The sequence below is a fragment of the Aethalodelphis obliquidens genome, unplaced genomic scaffold (genome assembly GCF_003676395.1).
Source record: "Aethalodelphis obliquidens isolate GAN/ISIS:26980383/991018 unplaced genomic scaffold, ASM367639v1 scaffold25, whole genome shotgun sequence".
Classification (NCBI taxonomy): Eukaryota; Metazoa; Chordata; class Mammalia; order Artiodactyla; family Delphinidae; genus Aethalodelphis; species Aethalodelphis obliquidens.
This window is the reverse complement of record NW_020837969.1, coordinates 20,671,481-20,697,389: the sequence shown is the minus strand read 5'-3', so window position 1 is coordinate 20,697,389 and position 25,909 is coordinate 20,671,481. Positions and strand designations below refer to the sequence as shown.

The 25,909-nt window shown below is 38.1% G+C and overlaps 1 protein-coding gene across 4 annotated transcripts in view; it reads right to left on the bottom strand.

The window, feature by feature from the left end:
• DLC1 (DLC1 Rho GTPase activating protein) overlaps nt 1-25,909 on the bottom strand; it is a 401,580-nt gene that overhangs the window by 190,055 nt on the left and 185,616 nt on the right. For all 4 annotated transcript variants that reach the window (XR_003436251.1, XM_027122726.1, XM_027122725.1 and 1 more), the window contains exon 5: nt 20,009-20,042. Coding sequence is in view for 3 of the 4 variants with exons in the window: in XM_027122726.1 (XP_026978527.1) it covers nt 20,009-20,042 (34 nt within the window). In the remaining variant the exon portion in view is untranslated. The remainder of the gene's footprint in view (nt 1-20,008; nt 20,043-25,909) is intronic.

The following is a 25,909-nucleotide window of genomic DNA, read 5'->3' as shown; positions in this document are numbered from 1 at the left end:
TCCTTGCCTAGAAATGGCTCAGATCGTCCTTTCCAGTTTTTCACAGCTTTCTGTTCCCCCAGATCCTTTCTGGATCACTCCAGCCCAGGTGACCTCTCTCAGCTGAATGTCTAGAATCTCCTGACTTTCTTACCACTTAGCTGTTGCTACTTATCTTGCCCAGCAGCCTGGAGGCATTCTCAAGGGATGTGTCCTCAAGGTCTAGAACAAGGAAATCCTGAGCCAACTAAACAGAAGAGGCAGGAAAAGCAAGATATATCGACATCACCTGTTCCCAGTCCTTCCCCTCCTTTAACCCTGGCCCTCAGCTTTTTGGTGGAAGGAAGAGAGAGAAAGAGGGTAAGAATGGGCTGACATTTGCCTGGACTTGGATTAACCTGGAGTAGGGATAATAGGGTTCACTGAGGGGAAGCTGAAGACTGTAGACTTACTAAATAATTATAATATTTACATCAGTTGTCAGCAATATATGGTAGTGATTTTTCAGTGTCACTTGGGCTGTTTCTAGGATTCCAAAATTGCAAATAAGGTATGTTTGTTTGTGTCATTCTTCCATTTCCCTCTCTGAACATCATCACTCCTGAAATCTCTTCCTTTTCCTTAAGTCATCCAGGCTTTCTGTCATCTGACTGTTCAGAGTCACCACTGCACAGTTTATTCCTTCACCTCCAAATACCCCCCATCTCACAGTGGTTGGAATTCCTGTTATGGAGTGCTTGTTAATACTTGCTGGGAGATTCCAAGATGAAGGTCAGCTCTGTGAGAGGAGGAGAGGGGTGTAGGGCTGTAGAGAAATTTATATCTAAAACAAGAACCTGGTCCAGATAAACATCTCCTTATCAAATGTGAGTGAGCAAACAACCAGGACCTCTAGCTCCTCATTGCAGTCATTGTTCTTTTTATCTCCTCCTATCATGTCTGCATCTGGAATTATTTCCACTGCTTTAAAATGCTGTTATTTTTGTTTGATTAGGCAATGAGTAGGCTGGCTAGTGGCAAATATGTGAAACTATATGACACAATAGGGCATCTCTGATTACTTTGCTTGTTCAATCAACTTCTCATATGTGTGTATATTTTCTCTCACCTTTACCATAAGCTCTCTGACACTAGTGTCTTAAACAGTTTTATAAGCCCTGCACACTATTTGGTAAAAATAGACATTCAGAAATATTTCTGATTATATTTATAAAATATGACATTTCTCTAGTCTTTCAGTGTCATGATAATTTTTCTTAAGCTTAGGATTTTGTTATGCAGTACAAACTCTGAAGTACATAATGAAATTTATATGCATGTGGAAGAAGAATAAATGGGAAGCTTTCATTGACCTTAAGCAATGATCCTTAAACTTCAGTGTGGATAAGAATTCCCTGGAGAGTAGATTACATTGAAGATTCTTGGGCCTAAGACACTCTGATTCAGGAAGCGTGGAGGAATCCAGGTATCTGCATTTTAAAACAAATATTCTAGAAAAATTTGAGGCACATTTTAACAAATCTTACAGTAAGAGAGTATGCTTTTACTTTCAATTAAAAACTCCATTTTTCTTTCAAGCAGAAAATTTATAAATGTTCTTTATGTATAAGACATTCAAAGATAAATCAGACATGGATTTTATTATATAATATGAAAAAATAAGCCCTAATAATCATAACAAAAGGCATAAAAGGATAAAAACCTTGTGAGAACTTCAAATATAGTATTGAGAGTTCCGGGAAAAAGGGCTCAATTCAGAGTAGTGGAAATCTTGGAAGCTTTCAAAGAGGAGGTATATACGGAAATTTGAGATAGTATAAAAGGAAATTTTAGGAAAAGGTAACAGTATTAGCAAAGACACTGAAGTAGAAAGTGCAGGATGTGGAGAGTGTGGGCATTCCTGTGATGGAGTCTCGGGGCGGTTGGAAATGAGGTGGGTAGTTCGGCTGAGTAACTAGGGCTGGAGAGTGTGCAGACATATCTTTATTTGGATGAGGCTCCTAAGAGAAAGTGTAAGGACAGACAAGAAAAGAAAATCCAAACATCTAAGCCATGTAACATTTTTAAGGCTTAGGAGGGGATTCAGTGAGATTCAATCATAACTATTATTTGTTAATTATATTAAATATGGTATCAATGAGTTCTATGATACGAATATGTAACTTTATTTCTTTGTGCTCTATGATATTAACATCTATTATTTGAGGCAAACAAAATAAGACTCCCAAATTGTAAGATTAACACCAGTATTCAATCTATTAAAATAAAAATCAAAGCACTGTCTACCTAAGGTATTTCTAAAATATAATTCCATAGAATTGACCAGACACATATATTTTTTTAACGTCTATATCACTTATGCAGACACTTAAACAAATATAAACCAGGCTAAATTCTAGAGAATCACAAAAACATTATGAGGTATTCCTTTGCTCTCCTTCCTCTTAAAGACAAAACAAAACAAAAACCTGAAACCCCTAAGGGTTAAATAATTTCACTAAAGAAAACAGAAAGGAGATAAGCTGAAGTCATGGGAAATGGTAAAGAAAGAGCAAGAGGCTGGAAACCTACCACAGATGCAGCAAAGATTTTCCAGATGTGGAATTCTTCCTATGGATCTGTGCTGTCAGCCTGGCTCACTTAAGTTCTACCAGGAAAAAAAAAGGCTTCCTTCTAATTTCTATATGTAATCTAACTAAACCTCCTTTGCTGAAATTTTATATTTTGTTTCCTCTAGGAAAAAGTCTTGCTATCTGTGATCTGCAGTTATTTTTTAAAAACTAGCTTCCATTCCAGATGGGAGCGCCTTTGGAACGCCTGAAGGTATTTGTCTGTGTGTCGGATATCTCCATGGCGAAAGACATTTCTAACGTCTCTTTGTCACAGTCCTTGTGTCCACATCACAGAAGGCCAGGGCGCTGCCTGCATGTGAGGATGGCAGGGTCACTGCTCTGTTTATGTTCTGCTGTCAGGGACCATCTGGAAGCATGGCTCCTGATTAGCTGCAGAGCGATGACTGCCGTCTCAGAGTCAGGGCCACACATCAGACTTTTTTTTAAAGGCCCCCAAATTTGGTGCTCAAAAATATTACAAAACAATGACAGTTTCATGATATAATAAATAAGCTGGCATCTCGATTCACCAAAGTCACAAAATAAGAAAATCTTTATATTCCCCCTTCCAGTCACCTGGCTGAACTTTGTTTTGCACAGAGGAAAGCTACTGTTTCCCTCATTGCAGCTGGAATGCAGTCATTGGTGGTCTTAGGGAAAAAAAAGTCATAGAAATGCCCCCACATCCCACAAACGTAGGTGACTTTTTTTTTTTTTTTTAATTTGTTTTTGTTTGTTTTTGCGGTATGCGGGCCTCTCACTGTTGTGGCCTCTCCCATTGTGGAGCACAGGTTCTGGACGCGCAGGCTCAGCGGCCATGGCTCACGGGCCCAGCCGCTCCGCGGCATGTGGGATCTTCCCGGACCGGGGCACGAACCCGTGTCCCCTGCATCGGCAGGCGGACTCTCAACCACTGCGCCACCAGGGAAGCCCCGTAGGTGACTTTTTAAAATAAAAAAGTGCTAAGTCATAAAATACAAGTAAGTCTAGTAGAATGCAGACTTTTTTCTTTTAAAGGCAGCTTATTTTAAAAAATGTATCAACTGTCTCACTCCCTGATCATTTGTTTGTTTGTATTCTTTCCTCTTTTGGTTTTACATTGTTAACTCTTATTATTTAATATCTTACTAATTACATTTAGTGGAATGAGAGAATGTGAAGCTAGTCTACTGAAAATATGAAACTGTCGAGGGAAACAGCACTTGACTCAAACAAATTACAACACACATTAAAAACCAAATGGCATGGTCAGGATGACGTTAAGTGATTTCAAAAGGTAAATACAAGATATGATGGTGTTGACGTGGTTGAGGGTGGCTGAAAGAGGGGAGACATGTTCTATGGGCTGAAAGGTAATTACAAAGGAGTGATATAGTTCTGTGGCCTAAAAAGGCAGTATAACTGTGAAAAATTATAATTTTATTGAACATCCACTATATATGTAGTTCTTGTTAGATCTTTTAGAGTAAACTATAAACAGGAGACCAAAATATGCCATGGTTCTTCACTGTGGCTGCTTATAACATACTTTGAAGGCTTCATATATATATGAAGCAGAAAATAATGTAAGACAAGTAAAATTAAATGATAGACTATTTTTGATACTAATTATATTCAATAGGAATTTGGAGAAGGATGTCTAATCATCTGAGTGCAAGGAACTCTTTCATGTTAGGTCTAACTAAAAGCCTGAGGCGTGAGGATACAGAGATACCCTGCAGGTGTGGGGTAGGGACCTCCTGAGAGTTGCAGCTGACACCTAGGGAGTCACTGGGACAGATGCAGCTAAATTTTCCATCTCTTTCTCTAGTTTGCATTGTCTCTAACTTTACTTTATTGGCTCAGTTGTCCCATTATCCCGCTCCTCTTTGCAGAATGGTTTTCTCTATGACTCCACCTAACACTATATGTGAACTTTCAGCCAAAGCACCTGTTGCAGGTTGATTGAGTCTGTCTGGATTATAATATGCAGGAGAGGGAGAGGGAGAGAGGAGGAAGAGGACGAGGAGGAGGGAAAGAGAGAGAGAAGGAGACTGTCCACCTGTCAGGTCACTCAGTTTTTCTCTGACCTTGAGTCACATGTGCCCCTCACCCCACCCGCCTGCCCCCAGTCCAGTGGACTCTGGTCATGGGTTAGGATAGGGGGGTCACAGTGCACATAGGCTGCCCCTTTCCAGGGCAGAAGATAAAATGAGCAGTGAAATCTGTCTGATTCAAAGGAAGAGTTCATCCAAGAGAAGAGCAATTGAGGAGGCCTTGGGCAAAAAGAGGCCCTCAAGCGAATCCTTGAAGGAAGCGTGTGATTTGGAGAAAAAAATAATAGAAGAGTATTTGGGGGACATTAAACTTCAGGAGCAAAGGCATAAGGGCAGAAATATGTAGATCATATAAACTATATGAATTATTACAGTTTTATTAATTTTGGTCATACTTTTATTAGAATTAATGGTGCTGTTAGGTAGGAAGAGGTAGAAAAAGCATCAGCTTTGGAGCAAGAGAGAGTCATGTACTGTGGAGCTTAGTGTGTACTAAAGATAATACAGAGGAAGCATCTCAGAGATGGCAAGGTAGGTACACAGCAAATAACAGCTGTTGATAACATATTTAGTAGTAGTATTTTTCAACTTGGAGAATTCTGAAGGAGAGAAATGAAGAAATCATGATCAATGGTTAAGAGAAGAGAGTTACTTTTGCCTAAAGAAGAAAGGATAAAAGTTAACAAAAGTGGACTGTGTAATATATTTTATGATCAATGAGTTTAAAAAGTTTTTACACTAAAAATGTGTTAAATAAGCACCTTTAACTGTGGTATACCCAGACAAAGCAATGTTAATTCAGTACTTAAAAGAAACAAGCTATTGCATCATGAAAAGACATGGAGGAACCTGAAATGCATATGTGTAAGTGAAAGAAGCCAGTATGAAAAGCTTACATGCTGTACCATTAAAGCATCACAGAGTAGATTCCCTGCCCTAAAAATCCTGTGTTCCATCGATTCATGCCTCACTTTCCCTAACCCCTGGCAACTCCTGATCTTTTTACTATGTCCACAGTTCGCTTTAAAAGAAGGTCATATAATTTGAACTGTACTTCCCATTCAGTTTTTCTGTGAAGCGAAAACTGCTCTAAAAAATAAAGTCTATTAATTCAATAATCTCCTCTTTCGTGCACGCTAAGTGTTTTTACATTTTTTTTTAATGATTGCTTTTATTTATTTATTTTTGGCTGTGTTGGGTCTTTGTTGCTGCATGCGGGCTTCCTCTAGTTGCATCGAGCAGGGGCTACTCTTTGTTGCGGTGCATGGGCTTCTCATGGCGGTGGCTTCTCTTGTTGCATAGCATGGGCTCTAGGCATGTGGGCTTCAGTAGTTGTGGCACGTGGGCTCAGTGGTTGTGGCTTGCCAGCTCTAGAGTGCAGGCTTAGTAGCTGTGGCACACGGGCTTAGTTGCTCCGTGGCCTGTGGGATCTTCCCAGACCAGGGCTCGAATCCGTGTCCCCTGCATTGGCAGGTGGATTCTTAACCACTGCATCACCAGAGAAGTCCCAGTGCTTTTTAAAAGGATGCTGGCAAGACTGTTGGGAGGCAAGGCTGAGACAAATAACACACTCAATGGACAATGACAATCCACATGTGATTAAGAATGAAAACGACCAGTACAGACTATATATGCTATAGATGTATCATTTCAAAAAATATGAAATTATCATGAGCAGGAGTTGTCATAGGAGACTTCAGGGTGAAGGTGGGACCCAAATGAGACCTTGGGGGATGGGGGAGTTAATTTCTGGAAGGGAAACGGTTGGAACAAAGGTCAAGTTATGCAGAAGCAAATTCAGGAGAAAAGCGAGGCTGCTACCATGGTTACAGCGGAAGGTGCAAGTTAGGGGAGGATGGGAGATAAGGTTGGAAAGGAAGGGAAAGGTCTGATTAAGGAAAAATTTGTTCATCAGCCTGAGGAGTCTTGGCACTTAAACCACTATGTACAGCACAGTGGTTAAGAGCAAGCACTCTAGCCTGTGTTGCTTGCTTTGAATCTTGCCTTGGCCATAGGGTGACTTTGGTTATTTTAGGAAGCCTGAGTCTCAGCTTCCTCATCTCTATAACGTGGAAAACATTACGTCTCCCTTATATGGTTGCTAGAGGATTATATGAGGTCATATCTATAAAGTGCTCAGAAAAGTGCAGGCACAGAGTAAATGTTTGATATTATTATTCATTCCACCATTCATTTGACAAACACTAAGTCAAAAATCTCCTAAGAGGCTGGCACTACATAGGTGCAGGGAAAATGTCTGCCTTTCAGGACATCACAGCACAGCAGGGAAAACGTTTGGATAAATATATAGAAGACCATAGACTTAAAAAGGTAGATAAAGAAATGATAAAGTGTACTGTGTTGTCCTCCATTTATCTATTTCCTTAAATCCATAGGAAAGACTGATTTAACATTTGTTTTAAGAAGAAGTTTATCACCAGGATTAACAAAGTGTTGTAGGTAAATATACTTCAAAAACAAACAAACAAGCAAACAAACAAACTCATAGAAAAAGAGATCAGGTTTGTGTTACCAAGGGCAGGGAGGGGGAATCAGATGGAGGTGGTCAAAAGGTGCAAACTGCCAGGTATAAAATAAATCAATACTAGGGATGTAATGTACGACGTGATTAATATAATTAACACTGCTGTACGTTATATATGAAAGTTTTTAAGAAAGTAAATCCTAAGAGTTCTCATCACAAGAAAACTTTTTTTTCCTATTTATTTTGTATCTTTATGAGATAATGGATATTCACTGAACTTATTGTGGTGATCATTTCATGATGTATCTCTGTCAAGTCGTTATGCTGTGCACCTTAAACGTACACAGTGTTGTATGTCAATTATATCTCAAAATTGGAAGAAAAAAGAAACAGTTTACAAAATTAGCAGTTGGGAGTCACTGGAATGTGTTTTTCTGGGGAAGCTCAATGGTTAGAAAAATTACAAAACAAAAAGCAAACCCCAATTTCGTGGGCGAGTGTGGGCTTTTGGTGACCATTTTGTTTAAACATCACTTGTAGAATTCTATAAGATATTTCTACCTGATTACAGTAGTCAGGACAAAATAGCTTCTTGTATTCATAATCCATTCTCCTGAAATGGCCAGATTGGTGCTCTGGACAGCCTGCATACAACAATATGGGTACCAGCCTTTTCTTGGGCATTGGTTAATTTGTTACGGTTGTTAATTACTGTCTTAGATTTCCCGCTTAGATAAATCATATCTCAAAATCATATATTAATTCTAAAACACAAATGTTTATGGATCAGTCTGGAAGAGATGTTGAGCTCAAACTTTTGCCTACAGAAACACAAATCAAAGCCCTTCAAACCAATGGAAGGTCAATAAGAGAAAGAAAGTACAGTCACACCAGCAGAATTTTAGGTCATTTCATACTCAGACAGGTCAAAGTAATACCTAGTTATAGGTACTTTTCCAAAGTAAGTGTACCTCTCTGAAGAAATTAGAATTAATGTACAATTAACTTGTGGGTACATATTTGTGTATATATTCAAACTATAATAAAAATAACTGAACTGCAAACTGGGCAGTCTATAAAGGTAAATATTTGAAGGCATCAGATGATCTGATATGATGAGATATGATTTCAAACTAAATGAAAGTTGCATCGCTTTGTAAATAAAACTGATAGAAAGAGGCTTTTCATAAATTGTCTTTCTTCAGGGGAGATTGAAAATGACAAATAAATATTTCTACTAATAAAAGGTCAGTGTCACAGTTCTAAGAGGGAAGTTTATGGCAATACAATCCTACCTCAAGAAACAACAAACATCTCAAATAAACAAACTAACCTTACATCTAAAGCAATTAGAGAAAGAAGAACAAAAAAGTCTCCAAGTTAGCAGAAGGAAAGAAATCATAAAGATCAGATCAGAAATAAATGAAAAAGAAATGAAGGAAACAATAGCAAAGATCAATAAAACTAAAAGCTGGTTCTTTGAGAAGATAAACAAAACTGAAAAACCACTAGCCAGACTCATCAAGAAAAAAGGTGAGAAGACTCAAATCAATAGAATTAGAAATGAAAAAGGAGAAGTAACAACTGACACTGAAGAAACACACAGATCATGAGAGATTACTACAAGCAGCTATATGCTAATAAAATGGATAACCTGGAAGAAATACACAAATTCGTAGAAAAGCACAACCTTCTGAGACTGAACCAGGAAGAAATAGAAAATATGAACAGGCCAATCACAAGCACTGAAATTGAAACTGTGATTAAAAATCTTCCAACAAACAAAAGCCCAGGACCAGATGGCTTCACAGGCGAACTCTATCAAACATTTAGAGAAGAGCTAACACCTATCCTTCTCAAACTCTTCCAAAATATAGCAGAGGGAGGAACACTCCCAAACTCATTCTACGAGGCCACCATCACCCTGATACCAAAACTAGACAAAGATGTTACAAAGAAAGAAAACTACAGGCCAATATCACTGATGAACACAGACGCAAAAATCCTCAACAAAATACTAGCACACAGAATCCAACAGCACATTAAAAGGATCATACACCATGATCAAGTGGGGTTTATCCCAGGAATGAAAGGATTCTTCAATATACGCAAATCAATCAATGTGATAAAACATATTAACAAATTGAGGAGAAAAACCATATGTTCAACTCAATAGATTCAGAAAAAGCTTTTGACAAAATTCAAACACACATTTATGATAAAAACCCTCCAGAAACTAGGCATAGAGGGATGAATGAATCAATGAATTTGGTAAAGTAGCAGGATACAAAATTAATGCACAGAAATCTCTTGCATTCCTATACAATAATGATGAAAAATCTGAAAGAGAAATTAAGGAAACACTCCCATTTACCACTGCAACAAAAAGAATAAAATACCTAGGAATAAACCTACATAAGAAGACAAACGACCTGTATGCAGAAAATTATAAGACACTGATGAAAGAAATTAAAGATGATACAAACAGATGGAGAGATATACCATGTTCTTGGATTGGAAGAATCAACATGGTGAAAATGACTATACTATCCAAAGCAATCTACAGATTCAATGCAATCCCTATCAAACTACCAATGGCATATTTCACAGAACTAGAACAAAACATTTCACAATTTGTATGGAAACACAAAAGACCCCAAACAGCCAAAGCAGTCTTGAGAAAGAGAAACGGAGCTGGAGGAATCAGCCTCCCAGACTTCAGACTATACAACAAAGCTACAGTAATCAAGATAGTATGGTACTGGCACAAAAACAGAAATATAGATCAATGGAACAGGATAGAAAGCCCAGAGATAAACCAACACACATATGGTAACCTTATTTTTGATAAAAGAGTCAAGAATATACAGTGGAGAAAAGACAGTGGTGGTGGGAAGTGGTGCTGGGAAGACTGGACAGCTACAGGTAAAAGAATGAAATTAGAACACTCCCTAACACCATACACAAAAATAAACTCAAAATGGTTTAAAGGCCTAAATGTAAGACCAGACACTATAAAACTCTTAGAGGAAAACATAGGGAGAACACTCTGTGACATAAATCACAGCAAGATCCTTTTTCACCCACCTCCTAGAGAAATGGAAATAAAAACAAAAATAAACACATGGGACCTAATGAAACTTAAAAGCTTTTGCACAGCAAAGGAAAACATAAACAAGACGAAAAGACAGCCCTCAGAATGGGAGAAAATATTTGTAAATGAAGCAACTGACAAAGGATTAATCTCCAAAATTAACAAGCAGCTCAATATCAAAAAAACAATCCAATCCAAAAATGGGCAGAAGACCTAAATAAACATTTCTCCAAAGAAGATATACAGATTGCCAACAAACACATGAAAGAATGCTCAACATCACTAATCATTAGAGAAATGCAAATCAAAACTACAATGAGGTACCACCTCACACTGGTCAAAATGGCCATCCTCAAAAAATCTACAACAATAAATGGTGGAGAGGGTGTGGAGAAACAGAACCCTCTTGCACTGTTGGTGGGAATGTAAATTGATAGAGCCACTCTGGAGAACAGTATGGAGGTTCCTTAAAAAACTAAAAATAGAACTACCATATGACCCAGCATTCCCACTACTGGGCATATACCCTGAGAAAACCATAATTCAAAAAGAGTCATGTACCACAATGCAGCTCTATTTACAATAGCCAGGACATGGAAGTAACCTAAGTGTCCATCGACAGATGAACGGATAAAGAAGATGTGGCACATATATACAATGGCATATTACTCAGCCATAAAAAGAAAAAAAACTGAGTTATTTGTAGGGAGGTGGATGGACCTAGAGTCTGTCATACAGAGTGAAGTAAGTCAGAAAGAGAAAAACAAATACCATATGCTATATATATGTATGGAATCTAAAAAAAAAATAGTTCTGAAGAACCTAGGGGCAGGACAGGAATAAAGATGCAGACATAGAGAATGGACTTGAGGACACGGGGAGGGGGAAGGGTAAGCTGGGACGAAGTGGGAGAGTGGCATGTACAAATATTCAGTACCAAATGTAAAATAGCTAGCTAGTGGGAAGCAGCCGCATAGCATAGGGAGATCAGCTCGGTGCTTTGTGACCACCTAGAGGGGTGGGATAGGGAGGATGGGAGGGAGATACAAGAGGGAGGAGATATGGGATTCACTTTGTTATAAAGCAGATTCACTTTGTTATAAAGCAGAAACTAACACACCATTGTAAAGCAACTATACTCCAATAAAGATATTAAAAAAAAAAGGTCAATGTGAGTTAAAATATGGAAATGCAGAACTGCCTTATTAGGCTGTTCTGGTAGTTCATAGCCACCTCTTCAAAGCTGACAAGCCATTCTTTCAAGGGATCAATGGGGGAGCAAAATGTGCAGAAGACTTTTTCGAGGAAGAAATTTCAAGGTTGTCAAATACTGTGAAAAGTTATGGTCATTGACAGACCAGAGATTAACGAAGTGCCTGCATGAGTTGTTTGGTATGTCACATAAATGGATTAATTTAGAACTATTTCTTGAGCATCTGCTCTGTGCAAGATCATACACTGGGTGAGGGGCTGACAAAGATGAAATGTGGGATTTATGCCTTTAAGGAAGTCACAGACTGACAGGGAAGAGAATACATGAATCAAATTTAGGAATCACTAAATGCTGTAGAAAGATACAGCCGCCTTTGGATAACCACTCTAAGTGCAGGAGGTAGGAGATATATATATGTGTTTGTGTGTGTGTGTGTGTGTGTGTGTGTGTGTGTGTGTGTGTGTGTGTGTGTATATACACACACATATATATACATATATATTTTAATTTTAAACAGTTCTTTTTAAAGGAATTTTTTTCTTTTTAAAAAAATTTAATTAATTAAATTATTTATTTATTTATTTTTGGCTCTGTTGGGTCTTCGTTGCTGTGCGCAGGCTTTCTCTAGTTTTAGCGAGCAGTGCTACTCTTCGTTGTGGTGCACGGGCTTCTTATTGCAGTGGCTTCTCTTGTTGCGGAGCATGGGCTCTATGTGCGTGGGCTGAGTAGTTGTGGCTCGCGGGCTCTAGAGCGCAGGCTCAGTAGTTGTGGTGCACGGGCTTAGACGCTCCGTGGCATGTGGGATCTTCCTGGACCAGGGCTCGAACCCGTGTCCCCTGCATTGGCAGGTGTATTCTTAACCCTTGCACCACCAGGGAAGCCCGGTAATATCTGAATTGCAACTTGCTAAAAGAAAAATTATCGTGTACTCATTGCTTGCAACGTAATTGAGAAGAAAAGGAAATATGTTTGATTGGTTCTGGTGATACAGTAGCTTTGTTTTACCTACTTGGTAATAAAAGAAATATCAACAGAACGTTAAGAAATAGATTTTAAAAATTATCTGTATTGAAAAATATCCTATGAATTCGAGATCTCTGGCATTTAAGAATAGGTTACTTGTATTTTTCATGAATTCTTTGATACCTAAAAGCTAATGTGTTTCCTCTCAACAGCCCGCTCAGCACAGCCAACTTTTCATGGATTAGTTTACATTAAGTTTCAGAAAAACTGAGAGGTTATGTGTGGGCATACCCTAAATTCCTTTCTCATAAAAAAGCAGGCAAGCAGAGACCATAATACTAAGAAAAATGAAATAAGTGAGTGTTCATAAGCTATTAGTAAAGAAATAATGAATTTCATTTTCTGAGGGTGAAAGGGAATAAAGAATTTGGAATGCTGGCCAAAGTCCAGCCTGGCCTGATAAAGACAATTTTCAGATCCTGTCCAACCCTGTAAAACAGCTGGGGGTCTATGCAGTTATAGAAAGTGCTTCACCTACAATAGAATGATAGGATTCTACGTTTAGCTTTGGGAGTATTGTGCATATAAAGTATTTGCTGATTTATTTATTTATTTAATTAAAAAATTATTTATTTAATTTAAAAAATTATTTATTTATTTAATTTTAGCTGCGTTGGGTCTTTGTTGCAGTGCATGGGCTTCTCATGGCAGTGGCTTCTCTTGTTGTGGAGCATGGGCGCTAGGTGCTCAGGCTTCAGTAGTTGTGGCTTGTGGTCTCAGCAGTTGTGGCACACGGGCTTAGTTGCTCCACGGCATGTGGGATCTTCCCGGACCATGGCTCAAACCCGTGTCCCCTGCATTGGCAGGCGGATTCTTAACCACTGTGCTACCAGGGAAGTCCCCTTTGCCGATTTTTTTAATATGTCATTTGTTCTTTCATTTCCCAAACATCAAGCAACTACAACAATGCCAGGCATTGGAAACAGAATTGAATGAAACAAAATTCCATCTTTCAAGGTGCTTACGGGCTAGTGAGTGAGGCAGCACTAAAAACGACCTGATCTGTACTAAAATAGAGACATAAAATAAGGCAGTCTTTCAAAGAACAACGCTGAAATCTGGCAGTTCTAGTTTTGTCTTTTCATCAAATCCCTTTGGATCTACTGATACTGGAACATGACAGAGTTGAATAGATCACACTGGTAATTCTCTGAATCAAAGAAATGATGATCAGACTAGAAAACGAGGAATGTCTTTGCATTTCAGTTTTTTGTGGGTTTTTTGGGTTGTTTGTTTTTGGTCCTCTGCATTTCCCTTCTCCGTGGTCAAAAGCAGCCAAGAAAATTAATACCAAAAGGCGCCAAGTCTGGGCTTTGTTATTTAGTATGTTTACAAGGAGCTTGGAATGAAATTATGAAAATCCTAATTTTCCCCCTCACACTGGTCACAAAGAAGTGCTTGATTTCTATGTTCTGCCTTACTAGCCACAACACAAAGTTTGGAGAGACTATGAACCTGTCATATGCTTCTGAAAGCTATCTTTCACAAGTGTTTCAGGCTATAATTATTCATTATCTTGATTTTTAACATTTTTCTGGCCAACAAAATAACCTAGAGGCAGGAGAACAAACATTCTAGGAAGAATGACCAAGGAACGTAACCAAAGTTGGATTCTGAGTCACCTTTCTCAATGGTGCCCTTCACACACTTGTATGGGATAGATCCCCAAATAACATCATTAAATAGTTGCCCAGCTGAGATATTTGGCAGTTGTGGGGGCAATAGGCATAAAGGGGGGGCAGTTTTAGAACCATGTTAATTCTAAATGATTAAGATGGGAGCCAAAGCACCTTTGTGATAATTATAATTAATTGGTTAATGTGTATTTACAGAACACCCACTATGTGCTAATAGCTGTTTTAATTACGGACCATGCAAAGACCGCATTCCTGATCTAGAAAAGCTCACAACCTAGAGAAGAGAACATACAGCAAAGCAAGATGATAAGACTGTAATTGAAAACACAGAGTATTCTAGGAACACCAAAAAATCAAGGACTAGCCCTGCCTGGGAAACCATGTAGTGCGACAAAATTTGTGTTCTATGATTTAATTTTAGAATGAGAGATTTCATATTACTCCTTAATACTACTTCTCAAATATGCTCAGAGAGTCACATTTTGGTGACTAAAATGCAATGCTAATTTTCTAATTTACATGCTTCTAGGCAATAGGGAACACATTCTAAATCATAAGGGTAGATATTTTTCTCCTTCATGTGATTGAATGAAACTATATTCATTTAGGATGAAGAAAAACACGGTCAGTATCTTCTCTTTTTCTTGGATAAGTCATTTCTCTCTTTCTCCCTCTATCTTTACCTATCATCTGTATTTTTAAAAAGGCAGGGCACGATCTACGTAGAAGTAGAAAGATCCAAAGTTAGAAGGGGTTCTGTGGCTGTATGTTGTGGCTGAAGTTGGACAAACAAACCAACCAATGAACACAAAGGAATAGAAAGAAGAGAAAACATTGGTAGGTCTATCAGTGAGACTCCTAGCAGGAAACAGATGGCACCCTGGGTAAACTGAGGGGAGTTTAGTAACAGAAATATTGATAAAGGTGTAGGGGAACCACAAGACAAGAGGAGAGAATGGTTGTCAGAACCTGGTAACCTGGGTGGAAAAGGCCAGCAGTGACTCCTCGGGAAGCCGAGCGGGGAATAAACTACCCAACCTCACAGCCGTACTGTCCTCCCAACCGTCAGTCTCTTGCTGGGCCTCCTCACTGGTGCGACAGGAAAACTGAAAGGAGGGCAGCCCATTGATTTTGCCCACACTGGTCTGCCTGCAGGTCACAGAGCTGGGGAGAAGCAGGGTGGAGGGTGGGTCTGAGGGGTGAACTGGGCATATCCAATACCATATACCACACCCAGATTACAAATGGCCCGCTACGTCAAGCAGGAAAGTTTGATCTTATCCTGTCATTAGTAAGGAGGCCCAACAAAAGTTGAAGTAGAAAACGATATGATCAGGTGATGCTTTTCAAAGATAACTTCGGTGACAGCGTAGAGAGTGAACAGGTGTAATGATCAGTTAAGGCAGGGAAACAGCTCTGGATGCCGTTGCAAAGTCCAGTGCAAAGTGAAGGCTGCTTTAAAACAATGGCAGAAAGAATGGACACGGGATGATTAGGTGGCAGTGTTGACAGGACTGTGTGCAGGAGGTCAGGGAGGGAGGATGGGAGCTGGGTAGACAGGATCCAATTACCCCAGGGTCTAGGGATGCTGGGGAGTCCTAGGAAAATGGGACTCAGGGTGTACATTTCTTAGGGACTAACCTTTTGTGCAAATCAAAGATTATCTGTTCACTAGAGAGAATTTCACCTTAATTGAGCTAGGAATTTCTAAAGAGATGTTACAACATGGCCAAGTCTGCCTATGCTATGATGACCTCTGTCTGAATTAACTTACTCAGAGGCTTTTGGAGAAAGTGATCTCTTTCTTCCACATGGACAGCTGGCTCAGCTGTTAAGTGGTGCCCCGAGGAAGCATTTAAGAACTCTTGGAGGATGGGAGGGAGGGAGACGCAAGAGGGAAGAGATATGGGGATATATGTATATGTATAGCTGATTCACTTTGTTATAAAGCAGAAACTAACACACCATTGTAAAGCAATTAGACTCCAATAAAGATGTAGAAAAAAGAGCTCTTGGAGCAGACCAGGGCAGCAGTAACACAGCTAGCTTCTATTTGGCTTGCACACATACTGGTTATAAGCACAACTCATTACCATAAGAAACAGCTACCATGTTTTAGAGCCTACTTTGTGCCAAGCATTGTTGCCTTACAATAACAACATGGCAACTTCTTTATTTATACTTTAGAAATGGGACAATGAAGAGGTTAAGTAACTTGCTCAAGGCCACATGGATAGGAAGCACATGTGCTGGAAAATATATCAATGGCACTGGGCCCACTCTTTACAGATTCTGGTGGCATAAGGGAAGTTAAATGAAATTATTCTGTGTTGGATACAATTACACATATTGATACTTGTGTGATTAATTCTGATTTTTAAAAACAAATTTATTGGACTCTATTTCAGATCTGGAGAATACACATTCCAATATAGAATTTCTTGAGAACAATATTTTTATTTGATTCTTTTCCTGGGAAGCTTTCTGAATAACCTGGGTTAAGAATTTTTCAATTGAGAAGAGGAAAAGGGGGACGCTGGTCCAATGAAATATGCTCAGCTAGAGTTTGAGTTCCTTCCAGGCAAGGACCATGCCTTGTTCATAACTGCTTCCTTGATAAAACCTAATATGATGCCTACTATATGTTGCTGTTCAGTAAGTATTTGTGGAATAAATGAACCAATGGGATGCTGTTTCAAAATAGTCTCCCCTTGGAGGGTTTTGTCACAAGCAGCAGAATGATTCCACTAGGCTGAATTTACACAGCAGCACGGATCAGAAGAGAAGATGGTTACTTAAAGCACACACTGGGACTTCCCTGGTACCACAGTGGTTAAGAATCCGCCTGCCAATGCAGGGGACATGGATTCGAGCCCTGGTCCGGGAAGATCCCACGTGCCGCGGGGCAACTAAGTCCGTGTGCCACAACTACTGAAGCCCGTGCGCCTAGAGCCTGTGCTCTGCAACAAGAGCAGCCACCACAATGAGAAGCCCACGCACTGCGATGAAGAGTAGCCCCCGCTCGCAACAACTAGAGAGGGCCCTGTGCAGCAACAAAGACCCAATGCAGCCAAAAAATAAATAAATTTATGAAAAAATAAATAAATAAAGCACACACTGGGGCAACCATACAACTGCAACTCAAGAATTATTAATGGAATGTTCCCCAAATGACTTTTTTAGAGCTTCACAAAGCCTGGCGGAGCTGGTTCCAGTTGGCTTGGATGAGAGGTCATATAGATTAAAATAGATTTTCTTAATAAGAAACAATAGGCTACATTCATCTAGCAAAACAGAGGGGAAAAAAAAAAATGACAGGCCTTATGGGTGGGAATGAAGCTTAACCCTATTTAGAGGCTCAATTAACCCCCAGAAGATTCAGTGGGTCCTCTGCCTTCCTTGCCATTCCTCTGTCTAGCAGAGCTTAAAAATAGAGATTCATCAAGAGGAATAAAGAGATTCACATTTGTGTATAAAACACTCAAAATATTTTAAATATGGCATAATAAATTTTAGAAATAGAAGAAATTGATTGGACTTTCATGGTCCTTTAAAACTTTTTGAAATAAATCATACTGTCTTTTGAATTGGCAAATCCGTTACCAACTGAATAAAATATTCAAACATAACCCTTTATCTTGACGTATAAATTCATTGATTAAAAAATCATTTCTTTCTTATATTTATATTGTCAAACAAAATTGTATTTCCTCTTAAAATAATCAGTACATTCTCAAGAAATCTAAATTAAAATCCATTGTGGAGTAAATTTCCATCATTCTAACATTTTAATACACAGAAGCCAGGTTCTGCAGAAATCAGCCCATCCTGGGTTAAACATCAGAGATGGGACATCCAGGGGCCTGGTTAGGTCATACATATCCATTGGTGGATCCTACCTTTCACAGATCGTCTTGCAGAACCTCTGTGAAAGGAAGTTATCAACTTTTAAAATTTGTGCCCCAGCAGTATAGAAATGACCAAAAGATATCATTAAATAGTGACAATTAATTTCATGTTTTTGTTTTTGTTGGGGAGGAAAATATCCAGGATTATGACAAAAAGTGGTGGTTGCATTATATTTATGCTCTCTGTTTAATTAGCTCTTTGTTTTAATAAAATTATTTTTAAGAGAAGCTTGATAACTGAAATGCTTCTCCCTATCAGATTGACATCATTTTAGTGGCAGAGGGAGAAGTCTTTGCTTCCCCAGTCCCTCAAGCAATGGCATTTCCATCCCTCCTCACTCTTTCCCTCCAGCCAAGAATTCCTATTCTAATTTTCTCCTTGGGGTATGAAAGAATTTGCTGATTTTCTGGAATAAGATGACAACTTTGCTCTGTTACACACTTTGTTTAAATTGCAGCCACTTTTGTGAATTACAGAGAATGTCACAACTCAAGATAAAGCACAACTTTGGCTAAGTTTCTTTTTCTTTGTGATGCAAATGCTCTCTTAACCATTTATGTCTTGTCCTAATGAGATAGCTGATACATCTATTATTGAAGGTATTAGAGCTCTGGAATGGTAATTTGAATTCGTTTAGTATATATTATTAATCCAAGTAATACCAATGCATAGATAAACTAAGCAGTTTTTCTCTTGAACTGACACGTGATGCCAGTTCAATATTTTCCTTCTGTTCTGAAGGCTTACCTTTCAACATATTAGAGAGAAGAGGCCAGACACAGCCTAAACAGAGGAGAACACTTTAGCTCATGGAAGAACACAAACTATGAAAACTTCTGTGTGAAAACTATCTGGCAGCAAAAATCAAATCACTGAACTTGACAGAGAACATTCCCCATATAACAATCCTATCAGATCAACTCAAATGCGTTAGTGTAAAGTCACTTGAAGTCGTGACACCTTTTAGATGATACTCTAAACTTTTAAATTGGCTCAAAAATTACACACGTCTAAGAGCTAAGTGATATGCTTCAAGTCTGGTAAAGCACCTTTAATCAGTTTTTTAAAAAGATGATTATTATTACACAGAAAACATAAGACAATATTGAGGAGGATCAAAAGATTTTTAAAAAGCACATAATTCCATCAATTCAAGTCTAATTTTTCATATTTCTGTATTTCTCATTAGTCCTTATCCATTTCCCATAATACTGTTAAGTAGTTATAATCATAGCACAAAGCATAGAAAATATTATAATTTTTCTCTAGTACAACTATTCATATTGCTTCACAATTATATTTTTGATGGTATCAGCTTTAAACAAGTACATCTTTTTCTAGGACTACTAAATAAGCTACTAAGATTTTTAAAAATCTTGATAATTATAGTCTTCCTTCAGTATCCGCAGGGGATTTGTTCCAGGACTCCCTGATGGACACCAAGATCCACAGATGCTCAAGTCCCTTATATAAAATGGCCCAGTGCTTGCATACAACCTACACACATCCTCCTGTATACTTTAAACTCATCTCTACATTACCTGTAATACCTAATACAAAGTAAATGCTATGTAAATAGTTGCCTTTATGGCAAATTCCAGTTTTGCTTTTTGGAACTTTCTGGAATTTTTTGTTTTTTCAAATATTTTCAACCCAGGTTTGTTGAGTCTGTGGATGCAGAACCCATGGATACGAAGGGCCAATTGTATTAACAACAGATGTCCAAAGACCATTCCTCAGTACACTGAATGACATCTAATTATTTTCCTCAAGAAAAAAGTTGTGGTTGCAGTTACAGTTAATGCTACAAGAAGTACACACCTTATTCTAACAAAATGTAATCCTATGCTAGAAAACCATATTTTTTCCTACATTTTGAGCAAAACTTATTTTTCAGGATAACTTTTGCCCAGAGACTGACAAGATGTACACATTTTAGATATTTAATAAAATATCTATACGAAGATGGAATTTTATTCTAAAATAGGTAGGAGTGAAAACACAACCAATGTCAACTTACCAGCCTTTTCCTTCTCTGAAGTACCTGGAATAGCCTGAAAGAGAAAAAAAACACAAAATTGTGGTATTATTAGAAGGAAACAGCAAATAACTTTATTAGGAACAAAATGATGTCCCATAAATGAAGCAAAAATTAAATAGAACCTGACACTAGAAATATGAGAGAAGAGGAACTAAATAAATTTTTTTTCCCAAAGAAGGCATACAAATGGCACATGAAAAGGTGCTCAACATCACTAATCATCAGGAAAATGCAAATCAGAGCCACGATGAGACATCACCTCATACCTGTAGAGTGGCTATCATCAAAAAGACAAGAGATGACTAGTATAGGCAAGGATGTGGAGAAAAGGGAACCCTTGTGCACTGTTGGTGGGGATGTAATTTGGTGCAGCCAGTATGGAAAACAGTATGGAGCACAACTACTGAGCCTGTGCTCTAGAGCCTGTGAGCCACAACTACTGAGCCCGTGCCATAACTACTAAAGCCCTCGTGCCCAGAGCCCGTGCTCCACCTTGTGGAAGCCACTGCAATGAGAAGCCCATGCACAACGAAGAGTAGCTCCCACTCGCCGCAACTAGAGAAAGCCTACGTGCAGCAACAGACCGAAGGCAGCCAAAAATAAATAAATGAATTAATTTATTAGAAAATGAAAAGAGGATATCAAAGAGGTATCTGCACTCCCATATTCATTGCAACATTATTCACAATGGCCAAGATATGGTAACAGCCTCAGTGTCCATCAATGGATAAATGGGTTAAGAAGATGTGGGGTGTGTGTGTGTGTGTATGTGTGTGTGTGTGTGTAACGGTATATTATTCAAAAATGAATAAGAAGGAAATCGTACCATTTGCAATAACATGTACCTTGAAGGCATTATGCTAAGTGAAATGAGCCTGACAGAGAAAGACAAATACAACATGGTATTTTTAATATGTGGATTCTTTAAAAAAAAAAAAGTGTGCAACTGATAGTATGAGAGAGTAGAAAAGTGGTTGCCAGGGGCTGGTGGAGTGGGGGAAATAGGGAAGGATTAGTAAAAGGGTATAAACTTTCAGCTGCATGATGAATAAGATCTGATGAACTAATGAAAGCGTGGTGATTACAGTTGATAACATTGTACTATATAACTGATATTTGTTAAGAGAGAAGAACTTAAATATTCCCACCCCCACAAAAAGTATATGAGGTGATGGATGTGTTAATTAACTAAAGGGGGAATCCTTTCACGATGTATACATATATCAAATCACTACAATGTACACTTTAAATATCTTACAATTTTATTTGACAACTACACCTCAATAAAGCTGAAAAGAAAAAAAAAAAGAGTTATGGAACTATTGGTAAAGTCACTAGAGCCAGTTATGCTAATGCTAAATCAGTCATGTAATTGTTTTCCTCTCTGAAGACAGACCCATCTTACCCTTAAAAGATACTGGCAGTAAATGAGACTAAAACCACGTTTGAATTGGGGTTGAATTTTTGTGGTTCGATTTCTTTGTCCTATTTTGGGAGGCAGAAAAAGTAAATTGTTTGGTTAGTGTCTGGGCTTTCAAGTCTCTGCTCTGTCCCCTCGAGGTTCAGATTCCTCCCTTATAAAAGGGGGATAAACACCTCTACTTCACAGGGCTGCTGAAAGGACTAAACGTAGCAGCTTCTGTAAAGCACATGAGGTCCCTGGGAAAAGGGAGCTGCTCTTACTATTTGTTACTATGGGCACTGGGCCAATGGACCAAATTACTGATATGAGAGGTTTAGAAGTTCAATTCCCAGTATCTATTATCTATCCCTATTATTTAGAAAATAGAGTTCAGAATGAGAGGTCTTTAACAGACTTTAAAGTAGAACAGTATAGTTCTACTCCTTGTCAATATCCTAAAACAAACTAAGGAAGTGAGCTTTTGGTTGCCATTCACCTCAGTTACTCATGTATAAAATACAGCTAACATGAGTGTATTAACTGTTATTGGAAGCCTTTTATAAATCTATCTGGCCCACTGGGATTTGACGCCTTCTACTCCACAGCCACTGACCACATAAGATGTCTACAAGCATGCCTCTCTCCCCTTATTTAGGGGACAAAGTCTTCAGAGTTGAAGTAAGAAAACTAGGCTCAAATGGGTAATTAATTTTGTTGCAAATGTGTGTGTGTGCACACATATGTGTGTGTACGTGTGTGTGTGTGTGTGTGTGTGAGAGAGAGAGAGAGAGAGAGAGAGAGAGAGGAAGGCTCAGGTGCACCTCTGTTGTAGATCAGCCTAAGGAAATGATAATATCAATCTTCATTTCTGGAAATATCAAAGATCAAGACACCTATATCTTTGTGAGATATTGATTATTTTTGAGATCCTCACCTTTGGAATTTACAGGATTTGGAGATTGAAGTAATTTTTCAAATAAGGGAAAAAATCTTTCTACAGATAAAAAAATAGAGGGTTTTTTTTTTGGCAAGATTGATCTATAGTGAAAGCATATTTTGACTTAATCTTGATCTACATTTAGTTGTTCACTTTTTGTTCTCTGGGTGTGAACACTGACTCTGTGTCCTGGCAAAGTTGCAGCCATGAAGAGAATATTAGGTTATTAAATGGCAGAGTGGAGAACCATGTCCAGAGACCAGGGCATCAGAGGGACTGTATAGGCTGTAAGCATCTTCCTCAGCATCCTTTTCATTTATAGCAGGATCATTGGATTTTTCCTTTGTTTCAAGAACTTATCTGATTCTATACTCCCTTGACAAGAAAGTCTTCCTACAGTTTTAGTGATGTTTGATTACTTTTTATGTCTATATTTGGGGAAAGGTCTAAAAATGGAATTAAATCCATACTATATTTATATTTTAAGCCTAGCCCCTAGATTTGCCCCCTGACTGGAGATCAGGGCTTTTAAATTAAATTTTCTCTTTTGTTTTAAGCAAATAGACAACAAAACAAAACAGAAACCCTTTCATTGACAAGACTGTAAAAGTTGGTGATAGGTAATTAAAGGACGTTCATGGAGAAAGTCCCTCAGTGTATGAAGAGCTAACACTTACTAGGGTCTCAGAATGTACAAAGTACAGTTTTAAGCTCTTACCTGCATAAACTCACTCAATCCTTAGACCAACTCTGTGAAGTCTTAAAAATTAGAGTAATTTTTGCAAGGTCACAGTAATGGAATGGAAGCCAGGACACAACAACTGGCATGCTGACCTCTGAGATCACTAACACTAATTTCGAAATACTAATCAGAATATTTTGAAATGAAGGAGGAGAAAGGTTTGGAGAGGTCCTATGAGAAGACATTGACTTAGATTACAAAATATTTGTGCAGGAGTATCTGTATGAGACATTTAGAAATTCTCTAAGTAAGCTCTCTCTTCTTATAGCTAAGGCATTTTAGGCAAATTGAATGTCTTACACCAAATCACAAGTTGACCAGTGACAGGCCTTTTCCATATTTTATTCTACTTGATTACAAAATGTGTAACCAAGCATGGATAAGTAAATATTTAATAAAGATGTTAATCAATGAGTTACCCTACAAACAAAAATATTTTAGCCTCCATATAGCCAAAGCCAATACGTCATGTAGACAATGCCAGTTACTTTAGAAGCTTACCCCATGTTCTGCATGAATCTTTAAGCTACCAAAGCTCACTTCCATTAAATAACTTCAATGGCCATATTATTATGTGGAGAAAGAAAAGTCAAAGTTTAATGTACCCAAGATTTAATAACTTCTCTTTTAAAGTAAAACCACATAGTAATAACAGCTGGATATCCCTCAGCTGATTTATCTTTGAATTTGAGGGAGAATTGTCTCTTTAGAAAATGGTTTATGAATACATTGATTAGATTTGTGAAATTTCCCAGTGTTGAAAGGCATTAACTTAAAAAAAATGCTGACACTTGGTTTTCAATTAATTAAAGCTATTGGTTGATTCTTAATTAGATGCCTCACATTATTCTATGTACAAAAGCTGTAAGCAAAGTTTTCTTCTTTGTGGAATTCACAATCCAGTTGACGAAGATACATGAGAATAGTTCCATGCAGAGGTTGCTGAATGACAGTGACTAGCACCCTCATTGGTGTGACATTAATAGGTATAGGAAGATAGTAGGTAATTAGGACTACCTGGGTGGAAATGGAATGGTTTTCCTGGACATTGAACCCATGGGGAGGAAGTGCTAGTGAGGAGATTTCTTTTTGTCTTTGACTTCTGAGAAGTGGCATGGCTAGATCTGGGATCATGTCCTGAGGTTTCATTGTCTAATATCTGTTCCTGGGTTTGGGGAAAAAGCATTTCATGCAAGTTGCCTGTGTCATCTGGTACAGAGTAGGTGTTCATCAAACCTTTGTGGGATTAAAATGCCAAGTGTGTATTTGTATATATAGTTTAAATAACATGTATGACTTGCTTATGAGAAAGCTCCCATAAAAAGCATATTTTTGAATTCATTAGGGGTTTTTGTTAATAGCTGCCATATGTTTCATTTGAACTGTATCCTCAGGAAGTGATTTAACATTTCTGGCAATAAAGCAATTAAAGAGGATTTTCCTGCTGGCCATATGGGTTCGCTGTAACTTCATATTTTCTTCTCTCATTTCTCAATGGAACAAAGGGAAGTCTACTAATAACTTCCAAATGAGAGAAGAAAATTATTCATGGTCTTTTGTTATTTTTCTCTGTGATATTCAAATGATAGGATAACAACTTTTCCTATGGCTGTACTGACCCTCCTGTAGTTCTCCACATGCAAAGATTTTCATTTATGTTGATTTGTTAAGGTATTTTACAATTGAATTTTTAAAAAGCCATTAAAGAGAAACTTTTTAGTAAAAGGGGAGGAAACAATTTGCTTTCTCTAAATGAGGTCTTTTAAAGCTGTGTGTGGGAGCCTGGACTGTGTGTGTGTCTGTTTATGTTTTTAGACATGAAATGTGGCTGGGGAAATGCTCATTTTGACGTGCCCTGCGGAAATGTTGTAGACATATGTTGATTCATTTGGTCTGTTACTAGAATGGCTTTCTGCACTTACAGAAGGACCTCAGCTGGATACCTTTTAGGAATTTACACCAACTACACAGAAGCTGCTAACATAAATGGTAACATAAGTAATGGGTGTCGTATCTGAATCCATTTTCGTATAATGACAATTGAAACATTCTAATTGATTCAATTTCATCTTCATGATTTCAGGTGAAAATAGAGTAGGATTTTTCCTCTTTAACATGTTAGTTTTATTAATATGTCATGTCATATAAATTATTTAATATAAATTAATATATATAATATATATTATATAAATGTATTTATATATCACCTATATAAATTATTTTCTTCTTAGTGTTTTATAATCGGGATGATAGACTACTACCATTAAGAAGGCCCTTTGAGGGAATTCCCCAGCGGTCCAGTGGTTAAGACTCTGTTCTTCCACTGCAGGGGGCACGGGATTCTATCTGGCTGGTCCCACAAACCACGCAGCACGTCCAAAAAAAAGGCCCTTTGAAAGTCAACCCCTTCAAATAATGGACAGGCTGAAAGATTCTACTTGTAGGTTCCATGTAGGGAAAAAATGCTACCACTTATTTCGTGCTTTCTCTCTTTATAGGTAGTGCTTGTTCTGCATGTTTTCAAATATTAGAGATGCTCATGCAGAAGTGTCTGGAATATTCTGTTTTGTTCTATAGGAATTTCCTCTATTTGCCTTTTTAAAAATGGGAAGAATCAGTGACAGTAAATTATTCCTTTCCCTTGGAAACATTCACTTTTATTCCCACAAAAATATTTTACAGTAAATTTCAAAATGGTTAATTACATCCTTAGAAATTGCAGGCAAATGCCCCTCAGTGATGGAATAGCCTCGGTCTCAGATGAGAGCACAAGAGCCCATTGGGGCACAATGAATGTCC